Consider the following 25,037-nt stretch of genomic DNA (forward strand, 5'->3'; position numbering starts at 1 on the left):
TCAGGTGTGTTCGAAGTATCATTAAGCAATGAATTTTCCAAAGCGAAGAGGTTGGTCCTCGAAATGGCACATGTTGCAGAGAATACGGAGGAAGAGGATGAAGATAATGATGAAACCAAACAAATTACACTGGTCACAAAGAGTTTTAGTCCTGTGATAAATGTGTTTTTTGCACACTCCTTTAACTGTGGAATACTAGATAGTGTTTGTGCTAGATAGCACTTCAGCAGTTTGTGGATCAGATTGGTTAAAATGTTACTTTGTAGTGACCAGTAAGGGCAGGCGAGGGAACAGGCGACTACACCAGAGTGAGATGGAGACCAAGTGAGTAGCGAATTAGGTTCACGTGGTAAGTTCTGCTAAATCTTTTTCAGCTTGAGCTATAGATTAAGAATCAAGATCTGACTAAGTACTAACCTTCAAGTAGGTTAGGCAAGCTTGTTAAATAGAGAACAGCATGGAGTGGGAGTTATCTGTCAATCACCTGAAAGCAGATGGTTGAAGTTGTGTTAATTACTGTAGCAAGAAGATAAGCTAGCTCATGACTCATCAGAGGGTCTATAAAAGAGACAGGCTTTTCAAACCACATTATCAGCAAAGGGCGCACAAGGAAACAGGCAACTATGCCAGAGTGAGATAATGATCGAGTGAGTAGCGAATTAGGTTCACGTGGAAATTTGATGCATGGGAGAAAGAGGTATGGTATACATAGGAATTTTTATAGGTTAATTAAGAGAGTAATTAAATTAAATTAACTAAATAACAATTAACTATAACATATGTTACGTTGCTGCTGTGGAATGTGGATGATTTTGGACGCAAGATGATCTATGGCAAACAGGTCCACTGAAAATGTAAACAGCGAGGGGAATTCAGGATCAGGATTATTGATCTTGAAGCCGAACTGCAGACACTGCACAACTTAAGGGAGCAAGCGAAATACTTTGTTCCAGAGGATCTTTTTAAAATAGGGTCGTATGTTCTGGTCAGTGGTGAAGGACAGGAGGATGTGACCATGAGTGAGGCAGGTAAAAGGACCAAACAGACAATGGTGGAGGAGCCTCAGACTTTACATTTGTCAAACGGATTTGAAGTGCTCACAACCTCTGTAGCTGAAAGCGGGGTCTGCAAGGATGAGCAGGCTGGCCATGGCACCATGGTACAGGAAGCCATTCAAGCTGGGGGAGCAAACAGTGATGTAGTGTTGGTAGCGGACAGTATAGTGAGAGGGATTGACACTGTTCTCTGCAGCAAAGAGCATGAGTCCAGAAGGCTGTGTTGCCTGCCCGGTGCTAGAGTGCAGGATGTCTACTCAGGACCAGAGAGGAACTTGCAGTGGGAGGGGAGGATCCAGTCATCGTGGACCATGTAGTACCAGCGACATAGATAGGACAAGGAAAGAGGTTCTGCATAGTCAGTATGAGGAGCTAGGTACTAAATTAAGAAGCAGAACCTCAAAGGTAATTACCTCTGGATTATTACCTGAGCCACATGCAAATTGGCATATGGCAAGTAAGATCAGAGAGATGAATGCATGGCTCAAAGACTGGTGTGGGGGAAGTGGGTTCTGGTTCGTGAGGCATTAGCACCAGTAGGGGGCTGTACAGTTGGGACAGTCTACACCTGAACCATGCTGGGACAAGTATTCTTGCAAAGCAAGAAGTAGAGAGGGCTTTAAATTAAACAAGAAGGGTGAGAATTCAGGCTTGGGTAGATGTAGCAAATCAAGGGGTAGATTCAAGGCAGGACAGCAAAATAGTAATATGGGAAATGAGTGTCATAGAATAGCAGGAAGGGAAAGAGAGATAAAACCTAAGAATACACCATTAGTCAAGGCTAGATGTTACAAAGGTAACAAAAAGACAAAACTAAAGGCTTGTATCTGAATGCACATAGCATTCAAAACAAAGTAAATGAATTGATAGTGCACGTTGAAACAAATGAATATCATCTAATAGCCATTATGGAGACGTGGCTGCAGGATGACAAGGATTGGTTCCTGAATATCGAGGGGCACCATTCAAGAAGAATAGGAAGCTGTGTAAATGTGCAGGGATAGCACTGTTGATCAAGGATGCAATAGTTAGAGATTACCTTGGTTCAGGAAATCAGAATGTAGAATCGGTTTTGATAGAGATGAAGAATAGCAGGGGAAAGAAGTCACAAGTGGGAGTGGTCTACAGGTCCCCTAACAATAACCACAATGTAGGACAAAATGTACAAGAAGAATTATTGGGTTAAAAGCAAATTACTGTGGATGCTGGAAATCTGAAACAAAAAGAGAAAATGCTGGAAAAACTCAGCAGGTCTAACAGCATCTGTGGAGAGAAAAACAGAGTTAACGTTTCGAGTCCGTATGACTTCTTCAGAGCTAAAGAGAAGTAAAAATGTGAAATTTATACTGGTTAAGGGGGGTGGAGCAAGTGAAGCTGGATAGAAGGCCAGCGATAGGTGGAGGCAAAGAAGAGATTGACGAAGAAGTCATGAACAAAAGGACAAAGGGGTGTTAATGGCAGTGGTACTGGTTAAAGGAGGTGTTGATGGTGGCATTAAGGTCAGAAAACAAAATGTGATAATAGCAGGACAAGGGTAAGCACTTTGGAAAGAGCAACATGAAAAAGTGACATGGCCCCAGTGGGGGTGAGGTGGTGGGAAAAAGATCAAAAATAGGATAAAAGGTGGGAATAAAACAATGAATAAAAATGAAAATAAATAAAAATTAAAAATAAGTGGATAAAATTTTTTTTTAAATTATTATTGAAAAAAGGGGATAAAAAAAGGGGTGAGGATGGAGGAGAGAGTTCATGGTCTGCAGTTGTTAAACTCAATGTTAAGTCCGGAAGGCCGTAAAGTGCCTAATCGGAAGATGAGGTGCTGTTCCTCCAGTTTGCTTTGGGCTTCACTGGAACATTGCAACAGGCCAAGGATGGACTTGTGGGCATGAGAGCAGGATGGTGTGCTGAAATGGCAAGTGACAGGAAGGTCTGGGTCATGCTTGCGGACAGACCGAAGGTGTTCCGTAAAATGTCGCCCAGTCTGCATTTGGTCTCTCCAATGTAGAGGATCCACATTGGGAGCAGCGAATGCAGTAGACCAAATTGAAGGAGGTACAAGTGAAGCGCTGCTTCAACTGAAAGGAGTAAGATTGGGTGCTTGTGATAAAGGGATGGTAATAATCATGGGTGATTTTAATCTACGTACAAGCTATAAAAATAAGATTGGCAGCAGTAGCCAGGATAAGGAGTTCATAGAATACTTTGGAGATAGTTTCTTAGAGCAGCACGTTCTGGAACCAACCAGAGTAAGTAAAGTGAGTGTTGGTCCTCTAGAGAATGACAATGGAGAGTTAATAGTAGATAATAAGGAAATGGAGTATGAAATCAACAAAAATTTGCTTCTGCCTTTGTTATAGAGGATACAAAAACATTCCAATAATAGTTGTAAATCAAGAGGTGGAAGGGAGAGGGGAACTTGGTGAAATTACAATCACTGAGCAAACTGATGGAGCTGTAGGCTGACAAATCTCTGGGTCCTGATGGACTCCATCCTAAGGACTTAAAGCTAAGGCCTCAACTTTTTACAATTTTTATCAGTTGAGGGGAGTGAAGGCATGCTGGCTAAATTGGCAGATGACACAAAGATATGTAGGAAAGTATGTTGTGATGGGGATATACGGAGGTCACAGACTGATATAGATAGGTTGAATGAGTGGGCAAAAATCTGACAGATGAAGTATAATGTGGGAAGTTATGAAGTTGTTCACTTTGGCAGAAGAATAAAAAAGCAGAGTATTACTTAAACGGAGAATGGCTGCAGAATTCTGAGGTGCAGAGAGACCTAGGTGTCCTCATGCAAGAGTCACAAAAAGTTAGTGTGCAGGAATAGCAAATAATTAAGAAGGCTAATGAAATGTTATCCTTTATTACAAGAGGAATTGAACATAAAAGTAAGAATGTTATGCTCCAATTATACAGGGCATTGGTGAGACCAAATCTCGAATACTGTGTGCAGTTTTGGTCACCTTATTTAAAGAAGAATGGAGGCAGTTTAGAGGAGGTTCACTAGATTGATACCTGGAATGAGCAGGTTATCCTATGAGAAGAGGTTTGACAGGCTGGGCTTGTTTCCATTGAAGTTTAGAAGAGTGTGGGGTGACTTGATTGATGTATATAAGATCCTGAACGGTATTGACAAGGTGGACGTGGAACAGACCTTTCCTCTTGTGGGTGATTCCAGAATTAGGGAGTCACCCTTTTAGGACAGAGATAAGGAGAATTCCTTTCTCTGAGGATTGTGGAACTTTGAAACTTACTGCCTCAGAAGGCAGTGGAAGCAGGGTCATTGAATATTTTTAAGGTGGAGGCAGATAGATTCTTTACATTTGACAAAACATAGGGTTGGATTTTATGGCTGCCCAACTGGCACCACACCCCCCACCTCCCCCCTTCCTCCCCCGCTCCCTCCTGCATAGGTAAAATAGGGGGTGTTGACATCAGGTTGGCAATGCAATGTCATTACACCAGTCGCCGAAAAATTCAGAAGGCGAGCGGTCATGGAGTCTGGAAGCCCACCATTTTTAAATTGCTAATTGACAAGCTATTTGCTTGTTAATAACTTAATTGTCTGCGATTTTTCGTTGCCTGCTGCACTTTTCGGGTGTCAGATGTGGAAAAGTTTGGAAGTAGTTTACGGAAGCTATGACGAGGCAGCACAGTGGCTGAGGAAAAAGCCTGCCATTGGAACCCTAGCTGAATGTAGCAGCAGATTCTGTTGGTGAAGGTAGCAGCGTCTCTATAGGCTGAATTTTTGGGGTGACAGGGTCCCCCTTCCTGCCATCCGAATAGTCGGTGGGGAACACAACCCCGCCAACTTCGAGTGCCCCGCAGCAATTTCACATTTGAATGAGTGCCGGCAGCTCTCCAGTCCCAGCAACGACAAGAGCTGCAGTGGACTGAAGAGTAAGTACACCAACATGCCTGAGCCCAAGTCCCAGAACTGGAGGACAAGGTAGGTTTAAGGGGTTCCATGAGTGAGGAAGGCCTGGGGTGCGGGGGGGTGCAAAGGGGGCAATCCGAGTGTTGGGGGAAAGGCTGGGGTGGGGAGGGACATCTAGTGGCCACTGGACGTTAAGGAACCCGCAGTCAGAAGGGGGCTTCTGATGGAGGCACGCCGCCCCCACCATCATCACCACCACCATCCCCACACTTTCTGCCCGAGATTTAGACCCGGGTCCTTTGCAGGCATTCCCCCTTGCCAAGTAAACCACCCCCCCACAAGCCTAAAAATTGAGGCTGGGTGGGAAACGGTCCTTAAGTGGCCATTAATTGGCCTCTTAAGGGCCTCAGTTGGGGCAAGAGTGGATTTCCATCTGAGGCCTTGCCTACCCCAGTGTAAAGTTGCTGTGGGGTTTGTGGGATCCCGGAGAGAATCCGTCCCTGCAATTTGATGCTCCCCACCCCTCCAACTACCGAAAAACCTTCCAGTGGGGATTGTGAAATTTTGGGCCCTGTGTTTTTAACTTTTTTTTACTTTTTGAAGCCAACCAAAAGAAATCAATAAGTTCTAAACTGGGGAAAGGCTAATTTTAATTCGCGAGTTGTGAATTGGCCCAAGTGGACTGGCAGCAGCTACTTGCGGATAAAACTGTGCTAGAACAATTGGAAGGCATTCAAGGAGCAAATAGTGAAAGTACAGGGCAAAAAAGTTCCCATAAAGACAAAGGGGGGTACCAAGTTCGGACAACCCTGGATGTCAAGGGATAGAAAGATTAGGATTAAGAAAAAAAGAGAAGCTTTTGGCAGATACCAAAGGCTCAATACAGCAGAATCCTTAGAGGAGTATAAAAAGTGCAGAGGGGAACTTAAAAAAGAAATTAGGAAAACTAAGAAAGTGCATGAGAAAACATTGGTGGGTAGAATAAAGGAAAACCCAAAAGGGTTTTTTTCTTAATATATAAAGAGCAAGAGAATAATTAGGAAAAGAGTAGGGCCAATTAGGGACCATAGAGGTAATCTGTGTATGGACGTGGGTGCAGTCCTCAATCAATACTTTGCGTCGGTCTTCACATTGGAAGATATAGACATCAGGGCGGAGGACTGTCAAATATTAGAGGAAATTAGAGAGAGGAAGTACTAGCGGGTTTAGAGGCCTTAAAAGTGAATATATCCACAGGCCCGGATGAGATGAATCACAGGCTGTTGAGCGAGGCAAGGGAAGAGATATCAAGGCCTCTTGCAGTAATTTTCAAATCCTCTCTGGCCACAGGTGAGGTGCCAGAGGACTGGAGGACTGCTAACGTTGTCCCATTATTAAAAAAGGGAGGAAGGGATAGATCAGGAAATTCCAGTCCAGTCAGTCTAACCTCAGTGGTGGGAAGTTACTAGAAAGAATTCTGAGGGACAGAATATATCTGCACTTGGAGAGACACGGATTAATCAAGGATAGTCAGCATGGATTTCTTAAGGGAAGATCATGTTTGACAAATGTGAACAAATTTTTTGAGGAGGTAACCAAGAGTGTTGATGAGGGTAATGCATTTGATGTGGTCTACATGCTTTAGCAAGGTTTTTGACAATGTCCCTCATGGCAGACTGGTCAAGAAAGTAAGAGCCCATGGGATCCAAGGCAAAATGGCACATTGGATCCAAAATTGGCTGAGAGGCAGGAAGCAGAGGGTGACAGTAGAGAGATGTTTCTGTGACTGGAAGTCTGTTTCCAGTGGGGTTCCACAGGCTCAGTGCTGGGGCCCTTGCTGTTTGTGTTGTATGTAAATGTGTGGGGTATGATCAAAAAGTTCACGGATGACAGGAAAATTGGTAGGGTGGCAAATAGTGAGGAGGATATCTGTAAACTGCAGGAGGATATCAATGGACTGGTCAGGTGGGCAAAGCAGTGGCAAATGGAATTCAACCCAGAAAAGTGAGAGGTAATGCACTTGGGGAGGGCTAACAAGGCAAGGGATTACTCTATGGACGGTAGGACCCTAGAAAATACTGAAGATCAGAGGGACCTTGGTGTGTATATCTACTGATCCCTGAAGGTAGCAGGGTAGGCAGATAATGTGGTTAAGAAGGCATATGGGATCTTTGCCTTTATTAGCCGAGGCATAGAATACAAGAGCAGGGAGATTATGCTGGTATTGTATCAAGGTTGGTTAGGCCACAACTGGAGTACTGCATGCAGTTCTGGTCACCACATTATAAGAAGGATGTGATTGCACTGAGAGGGTGCAGAGGAGATTTACAAGGATGCTGCCTGGAGGGTTTGAGCTATGAGGAAAGATTGGATAGGCTGTGGTTGTTTTCCTTGGAGCAGCGAAGGCTGAGAGGGGACCTGATAGAGGTGCATAAAATTATGAGGGGCATAGATAGGGTGAATAGGAAGGCACTTTTTCCATTCGTAGAGGGGTCAATAACCAGAGGGCAAAGATTTAAGGTAAGAGGTAGAAGGGTATGAGGGGAGTTGAGAAATGTTTTCACCCAGAGGATGGTGGGAGTCCGGAACTCACTGCCTGAAAGGGTGGTTTAGTCAGAAACTCTTGTAACGTTTAAGAAGTATTTAGATATTCACTTGCATTGCCATAGCCTCCAGTGCTGGAAAATGGGATTCATGTAGACAGATCTTTGCTGACTGGTGCGGACACGATCGACCGAATGGCCTTCTTCTGTGCTGTAGACGTCTATGAGTCTATAAATAAAGGAAGATTGAGAGAGAAGGAAGCCTTTACATTTGTAGCCATGACTGATGACCTGTTAATGACATAACCACACTGCTGCATGACGTCCCAGTCTAGACTCCTGATTGGTCACAGAGCGCCCCTCCCTTTTCACTGCTATTGGCCGCCTTCCTGCCAGACAAACTCTAATTGGCCGTCTGACGCTTGATTGGAAGAGCTGAGACAGCGGGAGCAAGCAGACCACTCACTTTCTATTTTGCCTCCCGCGCCCAATGAAAAACATAAAACCATAAAACCCAACCCCTGATGTTTCTCATCAGAATGTTGCACAAGTTTCACAAGCATCAGGTTATCAGAATCAGACTAAAGAATTTGCCCTTGAGTCACATAGATAATTTGCTCACCCTGCTTGTCAGAAATTAAAAATCCTGCTAAAAGATGCAGTATGGTTGAAGATGAGTGTATGAGGCTAATAGAAGAGATTAATGAGAAGTATGAAATCTGTAATTATCAGGGCACGCCACTGCATACTGTTGTAAACTTTCCATTGGCATTTTACGTTAATGAGGAAATTGCCAAGGATCTAAAGGTATGGGACAAAGAAATATTTCCTACCTATATTCCATAGACTGAGGTGACCAGATTGTTCTACAGTAATACATAGGAAAGACAAAAGGGTGATTGTAGACAAAATCAAGGGCAATTTGACCAGCCTTTGGACACCAGTGAAATTTCTGACCCATGAGGAGAAGTTTTTTCCCTTAGAGTGTTGTGAGTCTTTGGAACTCTCTTCTTCAAAAGGCAGTGGAAACAGAGTCTTTGAATGTTTTCTTGATAAGTAAGGGGGGATAAAGGTTATCGGGGATAGGGTGGAGTTGAGATTACAATCAGATCAACCATGATCTTATTGAATGACAGAGCAGGCTCAAAGGGCCGAGTGGCCTACTCCTGCTCCTAATTCGTTTGTTTGTATGGGAGGGGAATTTGCCAATGATGGGCTCAGAGACGTGTGAACATGATGTGATGAACATCATGGTTATGAATACTACAACTGAAAGTCCTTTTAGCAATGGACTTTGTGAAAGCAGTCATACAGTGATCAATGAAATGCTGCATAAAATTTTAGCCGATCTATCAGACTGTACCTTGACGTGGGCAGTTCTTTCAAAGAATTGACTCCAGAAGGTTGGATTTGGCGATGGGAAAAATTCAAAATTGCCAGCTATTGTGCCATAGTTGTGCTGTAGGAGATGCCAACAATAGTTCAATTTTTCTGCCCATTTGAATGCTTTGCATGTAGGGAGAAAAGGTTTTATCATGGCTGAGGTCTCAGAAAATTCAGAGAGAACCAAGGCATCATAAAAGCCCACTTGAGGCAGAATTAAATTTAGGAGAATTGGTATCCTATAAAAGAGATCATAGGGAATGGAAAGACATTAGCAATGTAACGGATCATGTTGGTAAGAGTACTTGTTGAATATAACAATCAAACTATTGAGGTTCATTCCATATAATTAATCAGAAGTGATTGCAAAATCTAAGACTGAGCAGCTGATTGAAGGTACCTTGGACATCAAGTGCTCATGTGTATTGTGATTTTGAAGAACAGAGTGCAGTAGATCAAGGGTTGATCAATGATAATAGCCTGAATTTTCAGCTCGGGCGGGCACGATCAGCAGGCCTGGGAACAATCAGGAAAGGGACCATCAATCACGATCGGCCCCCCACCGCGATTTCACACTGGCTTGCCAATTAACAGCGCGCGCTCAAAAGCTCAGCACTGCTGGGGTGGAGGCCGGAGGAGAGTGGGTGATGGCATCAGCATGGGCGAACGCTGACAGAAAGCTCCCATATAGCAGAGAGCAGCCTTAGGGAGCTGAAGACCCAAAAACCAGGAAATAAAGTTTTTAAAATCAGAAAACAAATGTCCAAGCATCACAATCAGACACCTGAACATATAGATTATAAAAGTGTTGTGCACAGATTTCTATTTTTATTTTATTTAATATCAGAAACCTCTTCCCACCCTTGGATGAGGTTTGATGAAACATGTAAAGGCCACCTGGCCAATTTGCCTTTCTGCTAACCGTAAGGTTGAACGGGCTACGTAAAAGAACAGACAGTTGTGCCATTAATGGGCTTAATTGTCCTCTTAATAGTCAGTGGGCATACTTCCGACTTTGGCACATGCCCACTGACTGAACACAGGATGACATCGAGACACTTTCCGACGTTATCTCACGCAGTTTCATGCCCGATCAGGTCGGGTACACGCCCGCCCAATCAGCGTAAAATTCAGCCCAATGTGTGTAAACATGACACACATGACAGAGCTATCACATCCACAGGCCAATTGCCCAGAGCGGGTACTCAGGTGACATATATTCTCAAGGGTCTAACGAAGGGAAGGGTATGTCAAATTGTGGAACATACAGGATAAGCTACTGGTTAAGTTTTTGAATGTTGAGGATGGAGTGGGGTCCATGGAATGGCATAATCGGGTAAAATAGTGGAAAGTAAGAAAGCGTATTGATAATGAGGCTGGTAAGACTCTTTAGGCAGAAAATGATCACGAACTGGAGGAAAAGCCTCCAAAAGGGAGATCTCGCAGTAGTAGTCCTGACAGACATAAAAGTAGAAGCAGAGGCCAAAGCTTGAATAGATTGGACAATGAAATAAAAGCCTCAGAACAGTCTCGCAACAGAACTAGAAGCAGAAATCCTCATGACTGTGAAGTTTTGATGGCTGCCTTTAAACTTGAGAAAACCGATGAGAGACAAAACAAAGGGGGCTAGATAGTTGGAGCATGCTTGGAGTTTATTCTGAGGCACCGGGTAAGGGTCAACCAAGTTTTATCATATACTGAGAGTATTCTGGAAAAGTCTTTGCAGATGAAACTTACATAAGTAAAGCAAGCCTAGATGCTAGCAGTTTTGAAGAGCAACTGGGTGATACACATGTTAGAGTGCTCTCTTCCACAGATGAAAAAGCAATTTTAAAAATCCTTTTCACTCTTTTGGCCACATGCTTGTATAGATCACTTGTCATAAAAGCTGAATTTCTGCAGGATGATACTTTTCAGGGAGAAGTGTTTCTGAAACAAAGGCAGCAAATGCAGAAGGAAAACTATATGGAAACTGAACAAATGTGTCTATGACCTCAATGATGCTTCCAGGCTAAGCTATTTTTGGTGAGATCTGTTTTACTGAAAATAGGTTGTGTTCAACTAAAAGATCCCACCTTATTATTATTATTATTTTTATTAGTGTCACAAAGGGAAACTTTCAGGCACCTTCATGATGCATGTTGATGATACCTCATTGCGTGGTACTGTGAAATTTGAAAAATATTAAGATTAGAGTAGAATTTAAAATCGAGAGTCAACCTTGTGAGGCTTTTAAATATATTTGTTTAGATATTAAGCAGGGCAAGTCTGAAATAACTTTAAAACAACAATCCAGTTTAGAGAGTGTTACTGCCATCCCAGTTTATCATACTAAGTCATCATAGAGCAATGATGTTATATCTGAAGAGAAGACAGAGCAATTAGGAAGTTTGATTCATCAGTTGAACTGGTTGTGCACCTCAGTGTAGACCAGATGCTAGTTTTGATGTGTTGGAGTTAAGTGCAATAATGAAACACTGTAAAAGCCAAGAATGTTGAAAGGGCAAATAAAACAATTCATAAAATTAAATCTTAGGTAACCAAAAAACATGAAGCCAGTCATTTTTTAGTACTGCTTCAAATGCTAATCTTCTTGATGGATATTCTAGTGCAGCTGGTTTCATAATATCTCTGATGGGTGAGAATGGAAAATGTTGCCCTTAAGCTGGAAAAGCCAAAAAAATTAAAAAGATTTGTTGGAAGTACTCCCTCTGCTCACCTGAAGGCAGGATTTCAGTTTGTTAAAATTTTTAAGTGAAATTCTGTACATTGGGCACACTGTAGGTAATATACACATTGAATGCTATAAGGATATTTTTCTCATTATTGAAGAATGTACACTCCATGAAAAGTGTAAGTGAAAAAAAATTATGGCTTGATCTTGCTGGCTCAAAACAAATGCTGGACAGGAAGGAAATCTCTAGAGTTAAATGGGAGGCTGCAATCCATTGATTGTTTCACTAAAAAAAGTGCATGTACAAAGATATTATTAGGGGCCCTAGAGGAAGAGCATCACGCAATGTGATACTTTGTATAGAATTTTCTTCTTGAGTTCTCTGCCTGAAGGCATGTCTGACACAGCGCCACAACCTCGACCACGGGTAGAGCAAGGAGGGAGATCCCAAATCCACCCTGGTTGGAACAGAAATCGAACCCTGTGCTGTTGATAACAATCTGATCCATACGGCGATCCAGCCAACTGGCCATGGCGTCAGTGTTGCTGTGGCAAAGTGCACTTTTACATCCATGTTGTGCTCCGGAGCTATAGATAGTGATGGTAGAGGTTCCAATTTTCTTTCCATCAGATGGTTGATCAGGAATCTCTTCTGCTCTTACTGCCTGCCATTGGTGTATGTTGGAAGAATTCGCAGGTTGATACTCAACCTGTTTGACCACATTATGAATGTACCTTCCTTTGGCTAGCAAGCTCTGGAGTAGGACTTGAATCCGGAGCTTCAGGCTTAGAGACAGAGAAGCTACCCACTGCACCACAAGACCTCCTTTTGTACAGAATATAAAAGTCTTTTGATTTAATTTGTTCATTACTTCATATATGAAGTCTAATTTTAAGAGAGAGAAGAGATCTGTTAGTTGAATATTAATTGTGTTTAACTGCATCCAATTAGTAGGCATTGACTTAGATTCCTTTAAATAGGAGATTGGGTTAGGAGGTGCACGTTTGAAATGTATATCCCTTAAACAAATGTTTATAGAAGTATGTGAAGATCATTGCTTCCAGTTCTGTACTTCATCATTTTGCTTTCTAAATAACACTGTATGTCTATCTCTAGCGTAGTGGAACTGACTGGGGATGTGACTCCAGACATGAAAGCAATTGCACAGGCCGACCTCATTGTCACAACCCCTGAGAAATGGGATGGCATCAGCAGAAGTTGGCAGAATAGGAGCTATGTCCAGAAGGTGTCAATCATCATTATAGATGAAATCCACTTACTAGGTAAGAATCGAATGACATTAGATATGTTAATAAATGTAATTTTGTATTTTTTTTCCTTCTTTTTCGTCCCAGTTGTAATCCTGTTCCCTTCTTTCCAAAAAGTAGGGATGAGAAGTTTCAGCCATTTCTGAGACACCACTGTCAGAAATCCCCCATTTTAAATAAATGTTCAACCTTTGGGGGTGGTCCAACGTAAGAAGTTTTAAAAAGACTGCAACCCTGCTGTCAGTTAGTGAGAGTGGGAACTGACTGTAGAGTTGTGATTGGAGGAACAGCGAGCGCGGGAGAGACAGAGCTGCTCCTCCAATCACTGATTCTGTCTGTCACATGCTCATTGCTCTAGTTCTTCCAATCACAGGTTCCCTCCCACCCCATCCTTGCTGCTCCTCCAGAGAAGGAATCTATGATTGGAAGAGCAGCAAGGACAAGGGGAGGGAACCTGTGATTGGAGAATCTAGAACAGTTACTGTGCTTGGTCCCACTGCCGCCAGGCACAAGACTTACGGCTATGCCATCACCAGTTACTTTTTGACCAGATGCTCGGTGACCAGTCTGAGGCGTTCGACATCCTCCATAACACCGAAGGCAAGAAGCTGAATTAGAAAAAAAGAGGAGCCAAGAAACCCAATGTGGGCACTGACTCGGAGTCTGTACCGGAGTGGAAGCTGGGCTGGGGGTCTGTATCCGGCTGGGGTGGGACAGGGGGCTCTGATCTAGCTCATAATGCACAAGGCTTTCTGTTTTTGAGTGGAAACCCAGCCCTGTATTGTCATGGCAACATCTGGAGACGCTTCTGTCAGTTTAAGGGGATCCCGTGCACCATAAGTGTGGGACAATATACTGTTGGGGAATATGGCTACCCTCATTCGCACAATGTTGCATCAAACTGACACTTGAATTTATTGATTCCTGGCTGCAGCATGGTTCCACTGAATCACTCAATATCAGTCAGTTCAACAGAGATAAGCAATTGAGCCTGGGAACTTGTTGACCAGTGGATAAGTTGCTGCATCTTTGGAATCTTCACTGCTACCTTTAAGGAAATAAACCTGTGGCAGTAGTGGGTGGGGAGGCAATGCTAAATGAGAAGAGAAATTATTATGTGGTAAAGTGAGGTACTCTGTCCCTTTAAGAGAATGCAAGTGTAATGATCATATGACAACATTGACGAATCACCGTACAGCATGGGCAACTAGGAATTGTAAGTCTAATTCTGGAGGTTTCTGAGTGAGCACATATGATCTCATGCTCTGCCCTATGTCTCAATAAACTATCACTGTTTATTCTTACATCAGTCTCTCCCTGGTTATTGACTGCAAACAACAACTGAAGAGAACATAGGAAGGCGTGCAGTTAGAGTTCGGTCGGCCAACAAACTCATTTACCCAAGACATAAAAATCTTGCTCTTCTTCAAATGTTTATCTACTCTCCCCCTTAAAAGATTTATCGGTCTCTTTGTCATCTGCTTCCTGTGACAAAACAGTCCCTCCTCTTAACAATTTTGCATAAAGATTTTCATTTTTAACCCTTCCTCTCTCTTTTTCTGCTGCAACTTTAAATTGATGCTCCTTCATCAGTGACTCCCCAATCACAGGAAACTGTCTTTGTCTATTCATTCTTCCAAAGCCTTTCACAATTGTAAAAGCCTGTGTTAATGATTTTCTTAGCCTTCCCTATTCCAGGAGAAATAAATTCTAGGTACTCAGCAGGTCTGGCAGTGCCTGTGGAGAGAAAAACAAAGTTAACGTTTCATGTCTGTGACCTTTCCTCGGAATGTTCTTCCCTTTCAATGCCTCTTTTATCCTAAAAGTAAATAGATAGTTCACAGCACAACTATTTTCAACCCAACACCTATAACTCTTTTCTGAGACTGGGAGACGCGGATTCTACTCGTTGCAAACTGAGAGACAGCTGCAGTTGTTTCCAAGTGTAAATACCTTCCATCTTCTTCTCAGTAATACAATTTAAGCCTTCCATTGACCTCTAACAATCAAACCTCCCAGGATTACTGTCAGACACACTGTAGAACAGGTCACATGTTCCCCTTCATTTACCCTAAATTAAAAGGTCCCAAGATTATTATAATGCAACTTCTACTCCAGTATATTATTTTGTGAACAATATGCTTCACATAAACTAAAGAATTATAACATTGCCATTGCTTCAGTTTAAAGTATGAAATTTTCTATCTCAGTCTTTAAAGCATCAATGAGTCTGTTGAAAAACAGACAAAATTCTTAAAAATAATGCAACAATTTCAAATGTGTTTATTTCCAGGGGATGAAAGAGGTCCTGTGCTGGAAGTAATCGTGTCCAGAACTAATTTCATCTCATCTCACACAGAAAGCCCTGTAAGGATAGTGGGGCTGTCCACTGCACTGGCAAATGCCAAGGACTTGGCTGACTGGTTAGGTATCCAACAGGTAAGAACACATATTAGACCACGGGGAGCAATTATAGATCATGGGCTAAATGCCAATGGATTATGTGTGCCTGTGCACTTTGGGAGCACATATCATTTAATGGTACTTTGCAGAATCCAATCTGCGATTTGCAAGCTACAGCTGACAGTGATGGAATGATGTGCCTGTCATCTATATCACTGATGGTGCATTTCAGTGAACAGTAAAGATGCATTTTTTGACTAAACACATGTATCTTTAAACCGAACTTCTATAACTCACTTCACATTTAACGCTAAACTGCCTACTGTCATTTTAAAGCTTCTGTGGCATTGATTTTATTACCTCAAAGAAAACTGATAGCATAAATACTAAGAACATTAGGCCCTGCTGCTTACAGTGTATTGCATTAATTGCGAATAGGCGCAGCTTTTAGAATCAATACTTGTTATATGAAAATGTCATTATTGTACATATGTAAACTTGAGATTGCTGCAAAAATGGGATCTGCATATAACAAACATGTAGATCGCTGCTTATGCCCCAACTCATACCTACATCTGCCAAAATCCTTCCCCAGTTTTTCAGCATCTCTACATTTAATCTCTTCCAACTTTTACTTTTCATAAATACCAACTTGCCTAAATACATTGTCTGCATCTTGTCCTGCTCATCCGTCATGCTTCTCCTCATTGACTTGCATTGGTTCCCCATTGCCCCAATACATCAAGCTTATAATGTTCACTTGTCATTTCATTCCACCCTCTCTTTGTAACGTCTTACAGGTCTCTCATCCCAGCCTATTTTTTTTATTCTTTCATGAGATTAATGGGCCACTTAAAGGCTGCTTCCCACCCAGCCGCAATTTTGACAACAGCAGGAGATCAAGAATGGGGAGTGGGGGAGGGGAGCGGGGCGATGCTTGATAAAGTTACCCTGCTCACACCTCGAGCAGGGAAGGGGGAGGCCTCCAACACTGGCCTCCTTTCTCAGTAGGGTCCCCACCCCCACCCCTCCCCCTAAGGTCTGGCCCCCAGCCCCCTTTCCTGACCTTTACATCACAAACCCCCGCCCCACTCTCCCCACCCACCCCACACCCAGTCAAACAGGGAGGCTCTGCTTCACGGCCAAAACTCTCCTGTCCAACAACATTGCCATTAGCGTAAGACTTGCGAGCACTAAGGTGGCACGGGTCCTTTTCAAAATTAAATTTCACTTACAAATATTTCATGTTACATTGGTTTCACTTTATTCATGGCCAGGATTTTCCATTCGTCAGATGGGCTCGGTGGGAGTGGGCGAGGGTGGTCGCGGAGCCATGATTTCACGTGGGTGGGTCAATTAAGGCCCACCCTGCATGGATTGTAAGCGGTAGTGCTGAGTGCTACCTGTGTGGGTGGGGGCAGGAGGGAGAGCGGGCCTGGCGCGCAGTTTACACGTGCGCGAAAGAGCCTTCAATCTCCCTGAGGCACAGAGCTGCCTCAGGGAGATTGAAACACTTTTTGAAATATTAATAAAGAGCAGAAAATTCAATGAAACATGTCCCCTCATGTGACTGTGTCATATGAGATGGCACATGTTTTTAAGTTCAAATGAAACTTTTTATTTAATTTGTATTAGCTTCAGGAAACCTCAACCCGCTCGTGGGTGAGGTTTCCTGAAAAACCGGCCTTTCTGCCTGTCCGCTAACCATAAGGCTGGACAGACAGCGTAAAATTCAGGTAAATTACCTGGTTAATGGCCTTAATAGGCCTCTCAATTACCGGCAGGCGCCCATCCGACTCCAGTGCGCGCCCACCGAACAAAATATCACGCGACTTCGCAATGACGTCAGGACACACGCCCCACATTGTCTTACATTCCAGTATGTCAGGTGCACACCCGCACACCGATTGTAAAATCCTGGCCCATGTGTGCAACATCAATATTTGTTGAGAGTCCCTCAGTTGGAGAGCTAAATGCACTATCACGCCTCATGGCTGGCATGCATTGATGGTCACAGGGGAGTCAGGGACATTTCCTTCATTGTGGAAGAAAGAATGTAATTTTCTTTTTATCCATGCTTTATTAAATGCCCATGTTAGTGTCCAATGTTGCACTCACCATTCTGTGGGGCATGGCTGAATTGCAAGCTCAGCTGGCTCTCCTTTCCATGCATTGTAAATGATGTTGTTCGAGATTATTCTCAGAAAGGATAATTGATTTTCTGTAGTTAAACACAATGCTCTCTAAGGACCCTGCCAGCCAACACCCTGAGGTAGACACACATTTGGACAGTGACAACTTTAGAAACCTCTTTTTTTACCTTGACTAACTGTCCTCACCTCCACACACACCCCACACCGAAGGGGCCAGGCCCTTCCCCTGACCCCACCCTCTGTCCTCTACTGGATCCTTCTTGCACTCCTCCATGACCCCCAACCCCACTCCACAACTGTGTTCACCACTGACTCACTTTTGCCAGTCCTGAACCTCCATCCAAGCTCCTCTCCCTTGCGCTATAGAGTTAAACAAGGAAAAACCACTGACCTTACACACAACTGCACAAAGCCGACTGTTGTGCCCCACCTTTAAATAATTGTGAACTGGGTGCCACGAGATTCTCATGCCCTGCTGACTTTATTTTAGTTTTACGCTAATGAGTATTCAAGGCATGCAAATGTATTACAAGCATGAACCGCTACAGGCGGGTGTGAGGCTCAACATGATGTAAACACACTGACTTTATCTTTGCGTTTCAGTCCACCACTGGCAAATTGAAATTTTGCATCCCGCCTAATTAAGTCTGCATGCCACGTTTCCCCCTCTTGCAGACTCCGTTAAATGTCCCTCCAAGGGTTCTTTTCCTAATCCAAGGATTTTAAGGACAATTATAGCACCTCAAATGCTGCACCAATTGAAATCAAGTAACTCTGCAACTAGGAGGGGTCCTTATGGTCTCACAGAAGTTTGGTTATTTTAATATCCTCTATCCTTGTGAATCAGCTTCAAAGGAAAGCCAGTCTATTTATTGAGTTTATAGTTCTGCGTACTTTAGATTAAATGGCAAAGTGTCCACCTTTCAGATCAAACAGTTGTACTTTGAAGCATATTTAAAATATGTATTAATGTGCTGTACTTCTTTTCCTGTTTAATTTAGAATGGATTGTTTAACTTTAGACCATCTGTACGTCCAGTTCCTCTTGAAGTTCACATTCATGGCTTCCCAGGCCAGCATTATTGCCCTCGCATGGCCAGAATGAACAAGCCAACATTCCAAGGTGAATTTTAGGAATGAAGAGATAGGAAAACAACCTTTGAACTGATGAGTGCTATGTTGCACTGTTCTCTGATTTGACTGGGCATGGGTTCATTGATATCTGATGAGTTCATAATCTGCACTTCATAGGGTAGCTTGAATAAGTCAACACAGGTGATACTTATTTTAATTAGATCTCTCCTTTTAATAGCAGATGATGTTTACAGACTTTCTGTACATGAATGAGTGCCCGTTATACAAAGAAAAATATGGACTAACAGCACTCACAAAACTTGAGGTTTTCTACGCAATTGTTGCAACCATCAGAAAGTAAATGATCGAGTCACAGCTAATGATCTCTCTGCACAATCCGTAGCTGGTAGCACTTAGACTTGATTTTATTGTGTATTTGAAAAAATAAAAATTAATTAGTTTGAGCTTTAAGCACTGAAGGAATGCAATGTGTCATAACTGTTTTGGAACTCAATGTTGCCTTTCCAATGTTTTAAATTAAAAAGAAATTAGCACTAGCGATTGCAATATGGCAGTGAGAATTACCCTCATCTAATGTTGAATCAAATGAGTAGACCAACTTAAACTTTAAGATCAACATGTGACTCTTGCCAATATCATAATTCAAACCAAAACCTCCAACTTTCACCTCGGGTTGTCACTAGTCACAGCACCGGGAACGAACTGCAATGATTGGGGTCTTTGCCAATTGTAAACAAAGCATACCATTGCAATTTTCAACTCTTTAAAAACAAATTCTGTCTGGATAGAATATATATTGGCTTAATAAAGGAGCAAAATGTTAGACTGTAAAGGAGCTGAAGCTTTAATACTGAAATGTGAGAGTGCCATTATAATTCGCTAACAAGCGCTTATTAATTCCGTTGAGAATTTTGTATTGATCAGGTAATAGCTGAAAAAATACATTCTCAAATGTTTTAACTATTGTGTTATCAAGCTGACAGTTGCAGATCATTTTGTGTCAGTCTAATTACAGCTGTATGGCTAAGCTAATTAGCTATATGACATAAATGTGTGTATTGATTGTGAGAAGGAGGCCAGCCACGTCTGCTCAGATTAATTACAACCTGACAGTCGCAAAGTACTAAACATTAATGAACAATAAATCTGTCCCAACCTATTCAACCACACCTGTTCCTAAATCACCAAAAGCCATTAGATCTTGACTTTTACAAATTGTTCAGATAGTTTATTTTTTTTTAAACAGCAATTCGGAGCCATTCCCCATCCAAGCCTGTGCTGATCTTTGTGTCATCCAGACGTCAGACTCGCCTCACAGCTTTGGATTTGATAGCATTTCTAGCAGTAGAGGATGACCCTAAACAGTGGCTGCACATGGATGAGCGAGAGGTATAGTGCTCAACCTGAAATGTGAATTGTTTTACCTGTTATTTTGTTTTTTCTAATGGGTTGAATTATTAATATCGATGTTTTCAGGGTGAGCAGAGTGGATGCACAGATTTTCCCTATAAATATGCCTCTTGTTAAGTCAACATTGTATTGCGGCACTGAGTTTAAACTATCTACATTCTCTTACCAAGCTCATCAATTTTCAGATGACATTTTGCTTATTAATAAATCATAGATTAATAGTTTTAAAAATTACAATTTGGTACTCTTTCATATCGTAACTCCACTCTTGCTTGTTTTATTTTCTTTTATCAACCTATCCTAACTATCTAAAGTTCACAGTAAAATTTGTAGGCCTATTGGATATCCAGCACAGACCAGCAATTTATAGAATTTAGTACCTTTGACAAAGTCGTATACGAAACAATAACTATAAAAACTGTATACTAGTTTGACAAATCAACAGTTGCCAGTGTAAATGGATTTTGTTGGAATATATCTGCTGACATGTGTTCTTCAATTTTGTTTTAGTTTTTCTGTAAGTTTTATAGGAAACTCCAAAAAGAAACATGGAAAGGTTTATGGCACAGAAGGAGGCCATTCAGCCCATTGTGTCCATGCCAACCAAAATCCAGTATAGTCCCACCTTCCAGCTCTTGGTCCCCATCCCTGTGGACTGAGGTTACAGCACCTCAAGTTCTCAAGTGCATATCCATGGATGTTTTAAATTCAATGGAGATTGTGCCTCTACCACCCTTTTGATTCCAACCACCACCACCCTCTGCAGAAAAATTATGCCTCAACCTTCCTCTAATCCTCTACCAATTATTTTAAATCTATGGTATTGAACTCTCTGCTAATGAAAATAGTTCCTTCCTATCAATTCTATCTAGGCCCTCATAATTTTATACAACCTCAATTAAATCACCCCTCAGCCTCCACAAAGAAATCAAAGCCAGTGTTACGACCAGGTGAGGAGGGGTGGAGTGATTCCCCTCTTTTTCCACTCCTTGTTTAACCACAAGTTTTTAAAAAATGATCTGCATACCCATTCAGTAAGTGTTTAACTTATGCTTATGACTGTAAAAGACATACAAAGACAAAAGCAAAATACTGCAAATGCTGGAAACATGAAACAAAAACAGAAAATGCTGGAAAAACTCAGCAAGTCTAACAGCATCAGTGGAGAGAAAGACAGAGTTAACATTTCAAGTCCGTATGACTGTTCTTCAAAGCTAAAGAGTAGTAAAAATGTGATGAAATTTATACTGTTTATGCTCACTGGAGCAGGTGAAGCTGGAGAGAAGGCCAGCGATAGGTGGAGGCAAAGGAGGGATTGATAAAGATGTCATGAACAAAAGGACAAAGGGGTATTAATGGCAGTGGTACTGGCTAAAGGAGGTGCTGATGGTGGCATTAAGGTAGAAAGCAGAATGTGATAATGGCAGGACAAGGGTAAGCACTCTGGAAAGAGCAACATGAACAAGTGATAGATGGCCCTAGTGGGAGTGGGATGGGGGGAGGGGACGGTGGTGGGAAAAACAATTGAAACTAGGATAAAAGGTGGGGATAAAACAATGAATAAAAATGTTTTTTTTTAAATAAGTGGATAAAAAATAAAAATGAATATTGAAAATAGGGGATTAAAAAGTGGGGAGGATGGAGGAGAGAGTTCATGGTCTGAAGTTGTTGAATCCAATGTTAAGCCCAGAAGGCTGTAAAGTGCCTTAATGGAAGATAAGGTGCTGTTCCTCCAGTTTGGGTTGAGCTTCACTGGAACATTGCAGCAGGTCAAAGACGGACATGTGGGCATAAGAGCAGGCTGGTGTGTTGAATTTCATCTGCCTCTTTTCCATCCATCCCATAGACTTGTGAGCCAAGTTACAGCTCATGGAATAAAAGGGACTGTAGCAACATGGATACAAAATTGGCTGATTGATAGGAAACAGAGAGTAGAGAAGAACTGTCTATATGCTTTTGAAGTTCTACACTATTCTCCTCACATTTCACATGACTTCCAAGTTCTGTACTGTCTGCAAATTTTGAAAGTGTGCCCTATACACTAAAATCTAGGTCATTAATATAGATCAGGAATAGCAGCACTCCTAACACCAACCCCTGGAGAGCTCCACTACAGGGGAGATGCTGACGTATGGTATTGTCACTGGATTAGTAATGCCCAGGTTAATGCTCTGGGAGCAAGTATTCAAATCCCATCATGGCAGTGGGTGAAATTTAAATTCAATTAATAAAACTAGAATATAAAGCTACTCTCAGTAATGCTGACCATTACAGCTGTCATTGATTGTTGTAACAGCTCATCTGGTTCACTAATCTTGTTTAGCAAAGGAAATATACTGCCTTTACCTGGTTCGGACACACAGCAATGTGATTGACTCTTAACTGCTTTTTGAAAAGGCCTAACAAGCCACTCAGTTCAAGGGCAATTGGGGATGGGCAACAAATGCTGGCCTTGCCAGCAACACCCACATGCTATGAAAGAATTTTTAAAAACTTCCTCCAGTCGTCCTTTACTCTTTGTTTCCTACCAATCAGCCAATTTTGTATCCATGTTGCTACTGTCCCTTTTATTCCATGAGCTGTAACTTTGCTTACAAGCCTGTTGAGTGACACTGTATCAAATGCACTTTGGAAGTCCATATACACCACATCAACAGCATTAACCTCATCAACTGTCTATTATCTCATCAAAAAACTCAAGCAAGTTAATTAAACATAATTTGCCCTAAACGAATCTGTGCTGGCTTTCTTCAATTAACCAGCATTTGCCCAAGTGACTATTAATTTTGTCCCAAATTATCGTTTCTGGAAGTTTCCCCACCACCAAGGTTAAACTGAGTGGTTTCTGGTCGTTGGGCTTATCTTTACACCCTATTTTTGAACAAGGGTGTAAGTTTTACAATTCGCTAGTCTTCTCGCACCACTCTATTCTAAGGCAGGTTGGAAAAATATGACCTCCGCAATTTCCACTCTTGCTTCCTTCAGGATATTTTAGTGCATCTATGGGGAGATGGTGGCATAATGGTAATGTCACTGGACTAGTAATCCAGAGCCTGAGGCTAATGCCCTGGGAGCATGTTTTCAAATCTTAGATAAGGCTGAAGCAGTTTCTACAAACTTCAGCCAGAAGTATCGAGATGATGATCTATCTCAGCCTCCTCCGGAGGTCCCCAGCATCACAGATGCCAGTCTTCAGCCAATTCGATCCATAGAACCATAGAAAAGTTACAGCACAGAAGGAGGCCATTCAGCCCATCTTGTCCATGCCAGCCTGAGGATACCCAGGTGCCCTTTCTAATCCCACCTTCCTGCACCCGGCCCATAGCCCTGCAGCTTACAGCATTTTAGGTGCAGATCCAGTTACTTTTTAAACGAGTTTAAAATTTCTGCCTCTACTACCAACTTGGGCAGCAATTCCAGACACCCACTACCCTCTGCGTAAAAAAGTTCTTCCTCATGTCTCCCCTACACCTTCTGCCACATATCTTGACTCTATGTCCCCTGGTTCTAGAATTCTCCACCAAGAGTACCAATTTTATCCTGTCCATTCTATCCATTCCACTTATAATTTTGTACACCTCAATCAAGTGATCTCTCAGCCTTCTTTGTTCTAAGAAAAATAACCCCAACCTATCCAATCTCTCCTCGTAGCTACACTTTTCTAACCCTGACAACATTCTTGTAAACCTCCTCTGCAGTCTCTGCAGAGCTATTATGTCCTGTAATGTGGTGACCAGAACTGAACACAATACTCCAGTTGTGGCCTCACCAGTGTTTTATACAATTCCAACATTATATCCTTACTTTTATATTCTATACCTCTGCCAATGAAGGAGAGCATTCCATATGCCTTCTTTACAACCTTGTCTGCTTGAACTGCTGCCTTTAGGGACCTGTGTACTTGTACGCCAAGATCTCTCACTTCATCTACCCCTCTTAGTATATTCCCATTTATTGTGTAATCCCTGTAACTGTTTGACCTCCCTAAATGTATGACCTCATACTTGTGTATGTTAAAATCCATCTGCCACTTTAATGCCCACTCCACCAACCCATCCACTCCGCCTGATAGCAAGAAACAGCTGAAGGCACTGGATACTGCATAGGCTATGGGCCCTGACAATATTCCAGCAATAGTACTGAAGACTTGTGCTCCAGAACTTTCCGTGCCCCTAGCTAAGCTGTTCCAATACAGCTATAACACTGGCATCAACCCGGCTATGTGGAAAATGGCCCAGGTATGTCCTGTACACACAAAGGAGGACAAATCCAACCTGGCCAATTACCACCCCATCAGTCTACTCTTGATCATCAGTAAAGAAATGGAAGGGGTCATCAACAGTGCTATCAAGCGGCACTTCCTTAGCAACAGCCTGCTCACTGACGCCCAGTTTGGGTTTCACCAGGGCCACTCAGCTCCTGACCTCATTACAGCCTTGGTTCAAACATGGACAAAAGAGCTGAACTAGTGAGGTGAGAGTGACTGCCCTTGACATCAAGGCTGCATTTAACCAAGTGTGGCATCAAGGAGCCCTAGCAAAACTGGAGTCAATGGGAATCAGGGGGAAAGCTCTCGACTGGTTGGAGTCACACCTAGCACAAAGGAAGATGGTTATAGTTGTTCGGGGTCAGTCATCTCAGTTCCAGGACATCAATGCCGAAGTTCCCCAGGGTAGTGTCCTTAGACCAACCAACTTCAGCTGCTTCATTAATGACCTTCATTCCATCATAAGGTCAGAAGTGCGATGTTCACTGATGATTGCACAATGTTCAGCCCCATTCGCGAGTGCTCAGAAACTGAAGCAGTTCATGACAATCTCCGGGCTTGGGCTGACAAGTGGCAAGTAACATTCGCATCACACAGGTGATATAGGCAATGACCATCTTCAACAAGAGAGAATCTAACCATCACCCCTCGACATTCAATTGTGTTACCGTCACTGAATCCCCCACTGTCAACATCCTGGGAGTTACCATTGACCAGAAACTGAACTGGACTAGCCACATAAATACTGTGGCTACAAGAGCAGGTCAGAGACTAGGAATCGTAAAACAAATAACTCACTTCCTGACTTCCCAAAGCCTGTCCATCATCTACAAGGCACAAGTCAGGAGTATGATGGAATACTCCCCACTTGCCTGGATGAGTGCCACTCCCAAAGCACTCCAGAAGCTTGACACCATCCAGGACAAA

The 25,037-nt window shown here is 42.5% G+C and overlaps 1 protein-coding gene across 2 annotated transcripts in view; it reads left to right on the plus strand.

Annotated features, from left to right (window-relative positions):
- Positions 1-25,037, plus strand: part of ascc3 (activating signal cointegrator 1 complex subunit 3) — a 619,273-nt gene that overhangs the window by 431,858 nt on the left and 162,378 nt on the right. For both annotated transcript variants that reach the window (XM_041188004.1, XM_041188005.1), the window contains exons 27-30: positions 12,632-12,798; positions 15,077-15,222; positions 18,341-18,461; positions 19,680-19,822. In XM_041188004.1, coding sequence (XP_041043938.1) covers positions 12,632-12,798; positions 15,077-15,222; positions 18,341-18,461; positions 19,680-19,822 — 577 coding nt within the window. The remainder of the gene's footprint in view (positions 1-12,631; positions 12,799-15,076; positions 15,223-18,340; positions 18,462-19,679; positions 19,823-25,037) is intronic.

The sequence above is a fragment of the Carcharodon carcharias genome, chromosome 5 (assembly GCF_017639515.1).
Source record: "Carcharodon carcharias isolate sCarCar2 chromosome 5, sCarCar2.pri, whole genome shotgun sequence".
Classification (NCBI taxonomy): Eukaryota; Metazoa; Chordata; class Chondrichthyes; order Lamniformes; family Lamnidae; genus Carcharodon; species Carcharodon carcharias.